This window comes from Heterodontus francisci, chromosome 10 (assembly GCF_036365525.1).
Source record: "Heterodontus francisci isolate sHetFra1 chromosome 10, sHetFra1.hap1, whole genome shotgun sequence".
NCBI classification, from domain to species: Eukaryota; Metazoa; Chordata; class Chondrichthyes; order Heterodontiformes; family Heterodontidae; genus Heterodontus; species Heterodontus francisci.
Window position 1 is genome coordinate 9,465,645 of NC_090380.1, and position 14,167 is coordinate 9,479,811.

The following is a 14,167-nucleotide window of genomic DNA, read 5'->3' on the forward strand; positions in this document are numbered from 1 at the left end:
CCTGTCTGGTTTAGATGTGACTCCAGACTCTCTCCAAAGGGGATGACTCCTTACCCTGTCTGGTTTAGATGTGACTCCAGACTCTCTCTAATGGGGATGACACCTTACCCTGTCTGGTTTAGATGTGACTCCGGACTCTCTCCAATGGGGATGACACCTTACCCTGTCTGGTTTAGATGTGACTCCGGACTCTCTCTAATGGGGATGACACCTTACCCTGTCTGGTTTAGATGTGATTCCGGACTCTCTCCAATGGGGATGACACCTTACCCTGTCTGGTTTAGATGTGACTCCAGACTCTCTCCAATGGGGATGACTCCTTACCCTGTCTGGTTTAGATGTGACTCCGGACTCTCTCCAATGGGGATGACACCTTACCCTGTCTGGTTTAGATGTGATTCCAGACTCTCTCTAATGGGGATGACTCCTTACCCTGTCTGGTTTAGATGTGACTCCAGACTCTCTCCAATGGGGATGACTCCTTACCCTGTCTGGTTTAGATGTGACTCCGGACTCTCTCCAATGGGGATGACACCTTACCCTGTCTGGTTTAGATGTGATTCCAGACTCTCTCTAATGGGGATGACTCCTTACCCTGTCTGGTTTAGATGTGACTCCGGACTCTCTCCAATGGGGATGACTCCTTACCCTGTCTGGTTTAGATGTGACTCCGGACTCTCTCCAATGGGGATGACTCCTTACCCTGTCTGGTTTAGATGTGACTCCAGACTCTCTCCAATGGGGATGACTCCTTACCCTGTCTGGTTTAGATGTGACTCCGGACTCTCTCCAATGGGGATGACACCTTACCCTGTCTGGTTTAGATGTGATTCCAGACTCTCTCTAATGGGGATGACTCCTTACCCTGTCTGGTTTAGATGTGACTCCGGACTCTCTCCAATGGGGATGACTCCTTACCCTGTCTGGTTTAGATGTGATTCCAGACTCTCTCTAATGGGGATGACACCTTACCCTGTCTGGTTTAGATGTGATTCCAGACTCTCTCCAATGGGGATGACACCTTACCCTGTCTGGTTTAGATGTGATTCCAGACTCTCTCCAATGGGAATGACTCCTTACCCTGTCTGGTTTAGATGTGACTCCAGACTCTCTCCAATGGGGATGACACCTTACCCTGTCTGGTTTAGATGTGACTCCAGACTCTCTCCAATGGGAATGACTCCTTACCCTGTCTGGTTTAGATGTGACTCCAGACTCTCTCCAATGGGGATGACACCTTATCCTGTCTGGTTTAGATGTGACTCCAGACTCTCTCCAATGGGGATGACACCTTACCCTGTCTGGTTTAGATGTGACTCCGGACTCTCTCTAATGGGGATGACTCCTTACCCTGTCTGGTTTAGATGTGACTCCGGACTCTCTCTAATGGGGATGACTCCTTACCCTGTCTGGTTTAGATGTGACTCCAGACTCTCTCTAATGGGGATGACACCTTACCCTGTCTGGTTTAGATGTGACTCCGGACTCTCTCCAATGGGGATGACTCCTTACCCTGTCTGGTTTAGATGTGATTCCAGACTCTCTCCAATGGGGATGCCTCCTTACCCTGTCTGGTTTAGATGTGACTCCGGACTCTCTCCAATGGGGATGACACCTTACCCTGTCTGGTTTAGATGTGACTCCGGACTCTCTCCAATGGGGATGACACCTTATCCTGTCTGGTTTAGATGTGACTCCAGACTCTCTCCAATGGGGATGACACCTTACCCTGTCTGGTTTAGATGTGACTCCGGACTCTCTCTAATGGGGATGACTCCTTACCCTGTCTGGTTTAGATGTGATTCCAGACTCTCTCCAATGGGGATGACACCTTACCCTGTCTGGTTTAGATGTGACTCCGGACTCTCTCTAATGGGGATGACTCCTTACCCTGTCTGGTTTAGATGTGACTCCAGACTCTCTCTAATGGGGATGACACCTTACCCTGTCTGGTTTAGATGTGACTCCGGACTCTCTCCAATGGGGATGACTCCTTACCCTGTCTGGTTTAGATGTGATTCCAGACTCTCTCCAATGGGGATGCCTCCTTACCCTGTCTGGTTTAGATGTGACTCCGGACTCTCTCCAATGGGGATGACACCTTACCCTGTCTGGTTTAGATGTGACTCCGGACTCTCTCCAATGGGGATGACACCTTACCCTGTCTGGTTTAGATGTGACTCCGGACTCTCTCCAATGGGGCTGACTCCTTACCCTGTCTGGTTTAGATGTGACTCCGGACTCTCTCCAATGGGGATGACTCCTTACCCTGTCTGGTTTAGTTGTGACTCCGGACTCTCTCCAATGGGGATGACTCCTTACCCTGTCTGGTTTAGATGTGACTCCGGACTCTCTCCAATGGGGATGACTCCTTACCCTGTCTGGTTTAGATGTGACTCCGGACTCTCTCCAATGGGGATGACTCCTTACCCTGTCTGGTTTAGATGTGACTCCGGACTCTCTCCAATGGGGATGACTCCTTACCCTGTCTGGTTTAGATGTGACTCCAGACTCTCTCCAATGGGGATGACTCCTTACCCTGTCTGGTTTAGATGTGACTCCGGACTCTCTCCAATGGGGATGACTCCTTACCCTGTCTGGTTTAGATGTGACTCCGGACTCTCTCCAATGGGGATGACTCCTTACCCTGTCTGGTTTAGATGTGACTCCGGACTCTCTCCAATGGGGATGACTCCTTACCCTGTCTGGTTTAGATGTGACTCCAGACTCTCTCCAATGGGGATGACTCCTTACCCTGTCTGGTTTAGATGTGATTCCAGACTCTCTCCAATGGGGATGACACCTTACCCTGTCTGGTTTAGATGTGACTCCAGACTCTCTCCAATGGGGATGACTCCTTACCCTGTCTGGTTTAGATGTGACTCCGGACTCTCTCCAATGGGGATGACTCCTTACCCTGTCTGGTTTAGTTGTGACTCCGGACTCTCTCCAATGGGGATGACTCCTTACCCTGTCTGGTTTAGTTGTGACTCCGGACTCTCTCCAATGGGGATGACTCCTTATCCTGTCTGGTTTAGATGTGACTCCAGACTCTCTCCAATGGGGATGACTCCTTACCCTGTCTGGTTTAGATGTGACTCCAGACTCTCTCCAATGGGGATGACTCCTTACCCTGTCTGGTTTAGATGTGACTCCGGACTCTCTCCAATGGGGATGACTCCTTACCCTGTCTGGTTTAGATGTGACTCCGGACTCTCTCCAATGGGGATGACTCCTTATCCTGTCTGGTTTAGATGTGACTCCGGACTCTCTCCAATGGGGATGACTCCTTACCCTGTCTGGTTTAGATGTGACTCCAGACTCTCTCCAATGGGGATGACTCCTTATCCTGTCTGGTTTAGATGTGACTCCGGACTCTCTCCAATGGGGATGACACCTTACCCTGTCTGGTTTAGATGTGACTCCGGACTCTCTCCAATGGGGATGACTCCTTACCCTGTCTGGTTTAGATGTGACTCCGGACTCTCTCCAATGGGGATGACTCCTTACCCTGTCTGGTTTAGATGTGACTCCGGACTCTCTCCAATGGGGATGACACCTTACCCTGTCTGGTTTAGATGTGACTCCAGACTCTCTCCAATGGGGATGACTCCTTACCCTGTCTGGTTTAGATGTGACTCCAGACTCTCTCCAATGGGGATGACTCCTTACCCTGTCTGGTTTAGATGTGACTCCAGACTCTCTCTAATGGGGATGACACCTTACCCTGTCTGGTTTAGATGTGACTCCAGACTCTCTCCAATGGGGATGACTCCTTACCCTGTCTGGTTTAGATGTGACTCCAGACTCTCTCCAATGGGGATGACTCCTTACCCTGTCTGGTTTAGATGTGATTCCAGACTCTCTCTAATGGGGATGACACCTTACCCTGTCTGGTTTAGATGTGATTCCAGACTCTCTCTAATGGGGATGACACCTTACCCTGTCTGGTTTAGATGTGACTCCGGACTCTCTCCAATGGGGATGACTCCTTACCCTGTCTGGTTTAGATGTGACTCCGGACTCTCTCCAATGGGGATGACTCCTTACCCTGTCTGGTTTAGATGTGACTCCGGACTCTCTCCAATGGGGATGACTCCTTACCCTGTCTGGTTTAGATGTGATTCCAGACTCTCTCCAATGGGAATGACTCCTTACCCTGTCTGGTTTAGATGTGATTCCAGACTCTCTCCAATGGGGATGACACCTTACCCTGTCTGGTTTAGATGTGACTCCGGACTCTCTCAATGGGGATGACTCCTTACCCTGTCTGGTTTAGATGTGACTCCGGACTCTCTCCAATGGGGATGACACCTTATCCTGTCTGGTTTAGATGTGACTCCAGACTCTCTCCAATGGGGATGACTCCTTACCCTGTCTGGTTTAGATGTGACTCCGGACTCTCTCCAATGGGGATGACTCCTTACCCTGTCTGGTTTAGATGTGACTCCGGACTCTCTCCAATGGGGATGACACCTTATCCTGTCTGGTTTAGATGTGACTCCAGACTCTCTCCAATGGGGATGACTCCTTACCCTGTCTGGTTTAGATGTGACTCCGGACTCTCTCCAATGGGGATGACTCCTTACCCTGTCTGGTTTAGATGTGACTCCGGACTCTCTCCAATGGGGATGACTCCTTACCCTGTCTGGTTTAGATGTGACTCCGGACTCTCTCCAATGGGGATGACTCCTTACCCTGTCTGGTTTAGATGTGACTCCGGACTCTCTCCAATGGGGATGACTCCTTACCCTGTCTGGTTTAGATGTGATTCCAGACTCTCTCCAATGGGAATGACTCCTTACCCTGTCTGGTTTAGATGTGATTCCAGACTCTCTCCAATGGGGATGACACCTTACCCTGTCTGGTTTAGATGTGACTCCGGACTCTCTCAATGGGGATGACACCTTATCCTGTCTGGTTTAGATGTGACTCCAGACTCTCTCCAATGGGGATGACTCCTTACCCTGTCTGGTTTAGATGTGACTCCGGACTCTCTCCAATGGGGATGACTCCTTACCCTGTCTGGTTTAGATGTGACTCCGGACTCTCTCCAATGGGGATGACTCCTTACCCTGTCTGGTTTAGATGTGATTCCAGACTCTCTCCAATGGGGATGACTCCTTACCCTGTCTGGTTTAGATGTGACTCCGGACTCTCTCCAATGGGGATGCCTCCTTACCCTGTCTGGTTTAGATGTGACTCCGGACTCTCTCCAATGGGGATGACTCCTTACCCTGTCTGGTTTAGATGTGACTCCGGACTCTCTCAATGGGGATGACACCTTATCCTGTCTGGTTTAGATGTGACTCCAGACTCTCTCCAATGGGGATGACTCCTTACCCTGTCTGGTTTAGATGTGACTCCGGACTCTCTCCAATGGGGATGACTCCTTACCCTGTCTGGTTTAGATGTGACTCCGGACTCTCTCCAATGGGGATGACTCCTTACCCTGTCTGGTTTAGATGTGACTCCGGACTCTCTCCAATGGGGATGACTCCTTACCCTGTCTGGTTTAGATGTGACTCCGGACTCTCTCCAATGGGGATGACTCCTTACCCTGTCTGGTTTAGATGTGACTCCGGACTCTCTCCAATGGGGATGACTCCTTACCCTGTCTGGTTTAGTTGTGATTCCAGACTCTCTCCAATGGGGATGACTCCTTACCCTGTCTGGTTTAGATGTGACTCCGGACTCTCTCCAATGGGGATGACTCCTTACCCTGTCTGGTTTAGATGTGACTCCGGACTCTCTCCAATGGGGATGACTCCTTACCCTGTCTGGTTTAGATGTGACTCCGGACTCTCTCCAATGGGGATGACTCCTTACCCTGTCTGGTTTAGATGTGATTCCAGACTCTCTCCAATGGGGATGACTCCTTACCCTGTCTGGTTTAGATGTGACTCCGGACTCTCTCCAATGGGGATGACTCCTTACCCTGTCTGGTTTAGATGTGACTCCGGACTCTCTCCAATGGGGATGACTCCTTACCCTGTCTGGTTTAGTTGTGATTCCAGACTCTCTCCAATGGGGATGACTCCTTACCCTGTCTGGTTTAGATGTGACTCCAGACTCTCTCCAATGGGGATGACTCCTTACCCTGTCTGGTTTAGATGTGACTCCGGACTCTCTCAATGGGGATGACACCTTATCCTGTCTGGTTTAGATGTGACTCCAGACTCTCTCCAATGGGGATGACTCCTTACCCTGTCTGGTTTAGATGTGACTCCGGACTCTCTCCAATGGGGATGACTCCTTACCCTGTCTGGTTTAGATGTGACTCCGGACTCTCTCCAATGGGGATGACTCCTTACCCTGTCTGGTTTAGATGTGATTCCAGACTCTCTCCAATGGGGATGACTCCTTACCCTGTCTCGTTTAGATGTGACTCCGGACTCTCTCCAATGGGGATGACTCCTTACCCTGTCTGGTTTAGATGTGATTCCAGACTCTCTCCAATGGGGATGCCTCCTTACCCTGTCTGGTTTAGATGTGACTCCGGACTCTCTCCAATGGGGATGACTCCTTACCCTGTCTGGTTTAGATGTGACTCCGGACTCTCTCAATGGGGATGACACCTTATCCTGTCTGGTTTAGATGTGACTCCAGACTCTCTCCAATGGGGATGACTTCTTACCCTGTCTGGTTTAGATGTGACTCCGGACTCTCTCCAATGGGGATGACTCCTTACCCTGTCTGGTTTAGATGTGACTCCGGACTCTCTCCAATGGGGATGACACCTTACCCTGTCTGGTTTAGTTGTGATTCCAGACTCTCTCCAATGGGGATGACTCCTTACCCTGTCTGGTTTAGATGTGACTCCGGACTCTCTCCAATGGGGATGACTCCTTACCCTGTCTGGTTTAGTTGTGATTCCAGACTCTCTCCAATGGGGATGACTCCTTACCCTGTCTGGTTTAGATGTGACTCCGGACTCTCTCCAATGGGGATGACTCCTTACCCTGTCTGGTTTAGATGTGACTCCGGACTCTCTCCAATGGGGATGACTCCTTACCCTGTCTGGTTTAGATGTGATTCCAGACTCTCTCCAATGGGGATGACTCCTTACCCTGTCTGGTTTAGATGTGACTCCGGACTCTCTCCAATGGGGATGACACCTTACCCTGTCTGGTTTAGATGTGATTCCAGACTCTCTCCAATGGGGATGACTCCTTACCCTGTCTGGTTTAGATGTGATTCCAGACTCTCTCCAATGGGGATGACTCCTTACCCTGTCTGGTTTAGATGTGACTCCAGACTCTCTCCAATGGGGATGACACCTTACCCTGTCTGGTTTAGATGTGATTCCAGACTCTCTCCAATGGGGATGACTCCTTACCCTGTCTGGTTTAGATGTGACTCCGGACTCTCTCCAATGGGGATGACTCCTTACCCTGTCTGGTTTAGATGTGACTCCGGACTCTCTCCAAAGGGGATGACTCCTTACCCTGTCTGGTTTAGATGTGACTCCGGACTCTCTCCAATGGGAATGACTCCTTACCCTGTCTGGTTTAGATGTGACTCCGGACTCTCTCCAATGGGGATGACTCCTTACCCTGTCTGGTTTAGATGTGACTCTGGACTCTCTCCAATGGGGATGACTCCTTACCCTGTCTGGTTTAGATGTGACTCCGGACTCTCTCCAATGGGAATGACTCCTTACCCTGTCTGGTTTAGATGTGATTCCAGACTCTCTCCAATGGGGATGACTCCTTACCCTGTCTGGTTTAGATGTGACTCCGGACTCTCTCCAATGGGGATGACTCCTTACCCTGTCTGGTTTAGATGTGATTCCAGACTCTCTCCAATGGGGATGCCTCCTTACCCTGTCTGGTTTAGATGTGACTCCGGACTCTCTCCAATGGGGATGACTCCTTACCCTGTCTGGTTTAGATGTGACTCCGGACTCTCTCAATGGGGATGACACCTTATCCTGTCTGGTTTAGATGTGACTCCAGACTCTCTCCAATGGGGATGACTCCTTACCCTGTCTGGTTTAGATGTGACTCCGGACTCTCTCCAATGGGGATGACTCCTTACCCTGTCTGGTTTAGATGTGACTCCGGACTCTCTCCAATGGGGATGACTCCTTACCCTGTCTGGTTTAGTTGTGATTCCAGACTCTCTCCAATGGGGATGACTCCTTACCCTGTCTGGTTTAGATGTGACTCCGGACTCTCTCCAATGGGGATGACTCCTTACCCTGTCTGGTTTAGTTGTGATTCCAGACTCTCTCCAATGGGGATGACTCCTTACCCTGTCTGGTTTAGATGTGACTCCGGACTCTCTCCAATGGGGATGACTCCTTACCCTGTCTGGTTTAGATGTGATTCCAGACTCTCTCCAATGGGGATGACTCCTTACCCTGTCTGGTTTAGATGTGACTCCGGACTCTCTCCAATGGGGATGACTCCTTACCCTGTCTGGTTTAGATGTGATTCCAGACTCTCTCCAATGGGGATGACTCCTTACCCTGTCTGGTTTAGATGTGATTCCAGACTCTCTCCAATGGGGATGACTCCTTACCCTGTCTGGTTTAGATGTGACTCCGGACTCTCTCCAATGGGGATGACACCTTACCCTGTCTGGTTTAGATGTGACTCCGGACTCTCTCCAAAGGGAATGACTCCTTACCCTGTCTGGTTTAGATGTGACTCCGGACTCTCTCCAATGGGAATGACTCCTTACCCTGTCTGGTTTAGATGTGACTCCAGACTCTCTCCAATGGGGATGACTCCTTACCCTGTCTGGTTTAGATGTGACTCCGGACTCTCTCCAATGGGAATGACTCCTTACCCTGTCTGGTTTAGATGTGACTCTGGACTCTCTCCAATGGGGATGACACCTTACCCTGTCTGGTTTAGATGTGACTCCGGACTCTCTCCAATGGGGATGACTCCTTACCCTGTCTGGTTTAGATGTGACTCTGGACTCTCTCCAATGGGGATGACACCTTACCCTGTCTGGTTTAGATGTGACTCCGGACTCTCTCCAATGGGGATGACTCCTTACCCTGTCTGGTTTAGATGTGACTCTGGACTCTCTCCAATGGGGATGACACCTTACCCTGTCTGGTTTAGATGTGATTCCAGACTCTCTCCAATGGGGATGACACCTTACCCTGTCTGGTTTAGATGTGACTCCGGACTCTCTCCAATGGGGATGACACCTTATCCTGTCTGGTTTAGATGTGACTCCAGACTCTCTCCAATGGGGATGACTCCTTACCCTGTCTGGTTTAGATGTGACTCCGGACTCTCTCCAAAGGGGATGACGCTTCACTGCCCTCTGAATTGGCCTGGGATGTCACTCAGTTGTTATTAATAATTATAACCCCTGTTATAATTTTAAATACTTCAATTAGATCACCCTTTAATCTCCTAAATTCAACAGAGTATAAGACAAGTTCAGGAAACCCCTGTCCTCATAATTTATCCCTTTAAGATTTGGCATCACTAACTCACTCAACAGCCAGTCTTCTTTCTGTCATAATATTTATACGTAAGAAATAGGAGCAGGAGTAGGCCATTCAGCCTTTCAAGCCTGCTCCATCATTCAATAACATCATGGCTGATCTTCCACCAAAACTCCACCTTCCCGCACTATCCCCATATCACATAATTTCCTTGGTGCCCAAAAATATTTCGATCTCAGTCTTGAATATAGAGTCACAGAGTTTTACAGCACAGAAATAAGCCCTTCGGCCCAACACGCCTGCGCCGACCATCAAGCACTCATCCAAACTAATCCCATTTTCCCACACTTGGCCCATAGCCTTGTATGCTATGGCGTTTCAAGTGCTCATCTAAATACTTCTTAAATGTTTTGAGTGTTCCTGCCTCTACCACCTCTTCAGGCAGTGCGTTCCAGATTCCAATCACCCTCTGGGTGAAAATTTTTTTCCTCAACTCCCCTCTAAACCTCCTGCCCCTTGCCTTAAATCTATGCCCTCTGGTTATTGACATCTCCATTAAGGGAAAAAGTTTCTTCCTCTCTAACCTATCAATGCCCCTCATAATTTTGCATACCTCAGTCTTGTCCCCCCTCAGCCTTCTCTGCTCTAAGGAAAACAACCCCAGCCTATCCAGTCTCTCTTCATAGCTGAAATGTTCCAGCCCAGGCAACATCCTGGTGAATCTCCTCTGCACCCTCTCCAGTGCAATCACATCTTTCCTATAGTGTGGCGACCAGAACTGTACACAGTACAGTTAGGCTGTGGCCTAACTAACATTTTATACAGCTCCACCATAACCTCCCTGCTCTTAGATTCCAAAGTAAGTCAATAAATAATCTTCTCATTTAAATCTTCTTCACAAAAATGCACATTTGTTGTTGTTTTGATTGATGGTTAGATACATTTTTAATGCCTTTATCTTTCTGAAATGGTCTCACCGGCCCCTTATCTGAGACAATCCTTGTAATGTGGCCCCGCATGTGAAAAGGTTGGGCAACCCTGGTGTAGCATAACCTTGTTTTTGTATCCTAGGCCTCTATTTATAAAGCCTAAGATTTCATTGTTTTTTGAAACAGACTTCGCAACGTGTCCTGCCACCTTCAATGATTTGTGTACAAACACCCCCAGCTCTCTCTGTTCCTCACACTCCTTTAAAATTATACCTTTGAGCTTATATTGTCTTCATTATTCCTTCCAAAAAGCATCACTTCAAATATCACCAGACTGTCTATAACATTCTTAAATCTGTTACTATCATCCTCACTGTTTGCTACAGATCCAAACCTGAGGCAGTCATTGTCTATGTAACTTAGTTGTACCACACAGAGCACTGAACCATCAGGCGAACACATCATCTTTATTTAAACATGCACAATGACAACTTTTAAAGACTAGAAAGGAAATATATGCACAGCTCATCTTCCTTAGATCTCTGAAAATGTAATTTTTCAGTAGATTGGTCATGGTTATACCATCGATTTAGAATATACTCAACGACTGAACATGTACAGCTCAGAGGTACAGAATTCCAAAGATTCACAACCCTCTGAGTGAAGAAATTTCTCCTCATCTCTGTCCTGAATGGCTGACCCCTTAATCTGAGTCTGTGACCGCCCCCCACCCCGCTACCCCCTCCCAGTTCGAGACTCCAGCCATAGGAAACATTTTCTCAGCATCTACCCTGTCAACATAATGACACATTTCAGATCTGGTGAAACAACTTGCTCACAATGATCAAGTTACAGTATCATTAAAGAATGAGTTTCAAACTGGGTCACCATCAGGCAACTCTCAAGCTTGACTATTTACATAGTTACAAAAGGCATTCAGTATTTGAAGAGTTGAATAGCATCTTTGTACGTGTTGCAGGTAATTAGATTGATATGCAGTTATGATTAGAGTTGGAGTATGGCCATTTAAAAATATATTTACTTCCTGAAATTTGCTTGGTTAAATTTTTATTTAGGCCAAAGTAAAGCTAACTTTATTTGAGCATTTATTTTACAGCAGTCTCCTGTATTTCTTTCTCTTCAGCGCGAAGAAGCTGAAACCAAGGCTCGTGAGGAGGCTGAACGACTGCGACACGAACGGGAACAAGTCATTCAGCAGATTGAACAGGAGCGGAAGAAGAGAAAGGAGGTTAGGAAGGAGAGTCGGGTAAACAAATCGAATGGAGGCAGGATTTAGTTCAAAGACAAATATGAACAATTCTTTTTGTCACCTTTTTTTTGTTGTAGAGAATAGAAGAGATCATGAAAAGAACCAGACGAGGCGATGCTGGAGAAATCAAGGTAGCCATTATTATTATTAGCAATCTAACACTCAGCCTTACATTCACCAACCTTTCACTCCTTGCTCAATGTTTGGACAATGCTGGACTCTGCTTCCACCTTTATGACTTCAACCAATAGACTCATGTGAGATGTGAGTCTAGACCAGAAAAGTCCAAAGGCTATTTGACTTTGGAAGGCACCATAGTCACATTTGGTGCTGTCTGCATCTGATGTCCACACCCAGTAATTCTGTGATTCCAAATAACACAAGCCAGGAGGTTATGCTGGGCAAAACTATTATACAAAAAATGCATCCATACAAATTTATTTTACAATTGGTTAATGCCTTCATTAAGATAACAGGTAAAGGAGCTGGATGTGAACCCACATAGTGACTGTACACCAACATCACACGCTATCATGTGTGTTCCCTGGGTTTTAATTGGGAAAACCAATGGCCATCTGTATAAACTAAAACGAGGAGGATGCAGTCCTTTTTTTTTGGTAATGTATTTTCTTTAGGTTTGTGCCTTATTTGGCGCTCTCTGTGACACTCCTGGTTCATAGGTCAATCAGGCAACCTGGTCTGAGGCATTATGTAATACTACTCTGAACTCACCATGAGGAAGTATGTATTGGTAATCTAAGGAAGCCATTTGGCCCGTTGTAGTATTTATCCAATTCCCTTTTGAATTTTATTATTGAATCTGCTTTCACCGTCCTTTCAGGAAGTGCAGTTCAGTTCACAACAACTGGCTAGGTTAAATAAAACTCCATGTCCCATCTGGTTCCTTTGCCAATTACTTAAAATCTGTGTCCTCTGGTTACCAACCCTTCTGCCACTGGAAACAGTTGCCTCGGCTGTTGGCACCTGATTCTGCCCAGTGGCTTGAAGTTGGATTTGGTGGTCACTTCCACTGAGAGGACGGTCCAGATTTTGCTCTGTGTCTGCTAGATTGGTTCCGGGAGGCCACACAGGTTTCTCACCATGTTCTTGCTGAGGCTCTGACCTCCAGCTAGGTGGCACAATAGAGGTCCTCACATAGTAGTGAGTCCTCCCAGGTAATGGTTTGCTGCTGTTCCTGTAAACAATCCAGCATGAATGAATCTGACACCCAATGCTGAGAGCTCGCCATCCATTGAGCAAAAATGAAGTTAACTCCTAGTCAACAGATGTTAACATTCTGCTCAGTTAATTCCAGTTTGCACTGTGATACAAATTAGATCATGTGTTAACGTCAACACACCATGTGGGGAATTAGGGCTTGAGCCCTTGCAATCAAAGATGAATATGGTACTAATGTGAGAATTATTTCAGCCTTGCCTCAGTGACCGTACACTCAGTCAGAAGCAGACTGAAGTCCCACTCCAGAGACGTGAGCACAAAATCTAGGCTGTCAGTAAGAGTACAATTCTAAAATGGTAACAGGAACGATACTGTGTGTTCACAAATGTTTGGAGGTGGCAGGACAAGTTGAGAAAGCCATTTTAAAAACTTATGGGATCCTAGGCTTTGTAAATAGAGGCATAAAGAACAAAGAACAGTACAGCACAGGAACAGGCCATTCGGCCCTCCAAGCCTGCGCCGATCTTGATATCTGCCTAAACTAACACCTTCTGCACTTCCGGGGCCCATATCCCTCTATTCCCTTCCTTTTCATATATTTGTCAAGATGTCTCTTAAACGTCGCTATCGTATCTGCTTCCACCACCTCCCCTGGCAGCAAGTTCCAGGCACTCACCACCCTCTGTGTAAAAAAATTTGCCTCGCACATCCCCTCTAAACTTTGCCCCTCGCACCTTAAACCTATGTCCCCTAGTAACTGACTCTTCCATCCTGGGAAAAAGCTTCTGACTATCCACTCTGTCCATGCCACTCATAACTTTGTAAACCTCTATCATGTCGACCTCCGTCGTTCCAGTGAAAACAATCCGAGTTTATCCAACCTCTCCTCATAGCTAATGCCCTCCAGACCAGACAACATCCTGGTAAACCTCCTCTGTACCCTCTCCAAAGCCTCCATGTCCTTCTGGTAGTGTGGCGACCAGAATTGCACGCAATTTTCTAAGTGTGGCCTAACTAAGGTTCTGTACAGCTGCAACATGACTTGCCAATTTTTATACTCTATGCCCCGACCGATGAAGGCAAGCATGCCGTATACCTTCTTGACTACCTTATCCACCTGCGTTGCCACTTTCAGTGACCTGTGGACCTGTATGCCCAGATCTCTCTGCCTGTCAATACTCCTAAGGGTTCTGCCATTTACTGTATACTTCCCACCTGTATTGGATCTTCCAAAATGCATTACCTCACATTTGTCCGGATTAAACTCCATCTGCCATTTCTCCGCCCAAGTCTCCAACCGATCTATATCCTGCTGTATCCTCTGACAATCCTCATCATTATCCGCAACTCCACCAACCTTTGTGTCGTCCGCAA

General features: G+C 47.7%; 1 protein-coding gene across 5 annotated transcripts in view; it reads left to right on the top strand.

Annotated features, from left to right (window-relative positions):
- Positions 1-14,167, top strand: part of LOC137374078 (MAP7 domain-containing protein 2-like) — a 235,357-nt gene that overhangs the window by 204,287 nt on the left and 16,903 nt on the right. For all 5 annotated transcript variants that reach the window (XM_068039827.1, XM_068039828.1, XM_068039831.1 and 2 more), the window contains 2 exons: positions 11,489-11,593; positions 11,692-11,745. In XM_068039827.1, coding sequence (XP_067895928.1) covers positions 11,489-11,593; positions 11,692-11,745 — 159 coding nt within the window. The remainder of the gene's footprint in view (positions 1-11,488; positions 11,594-11,691; positions 11,746-14,167) is intronic.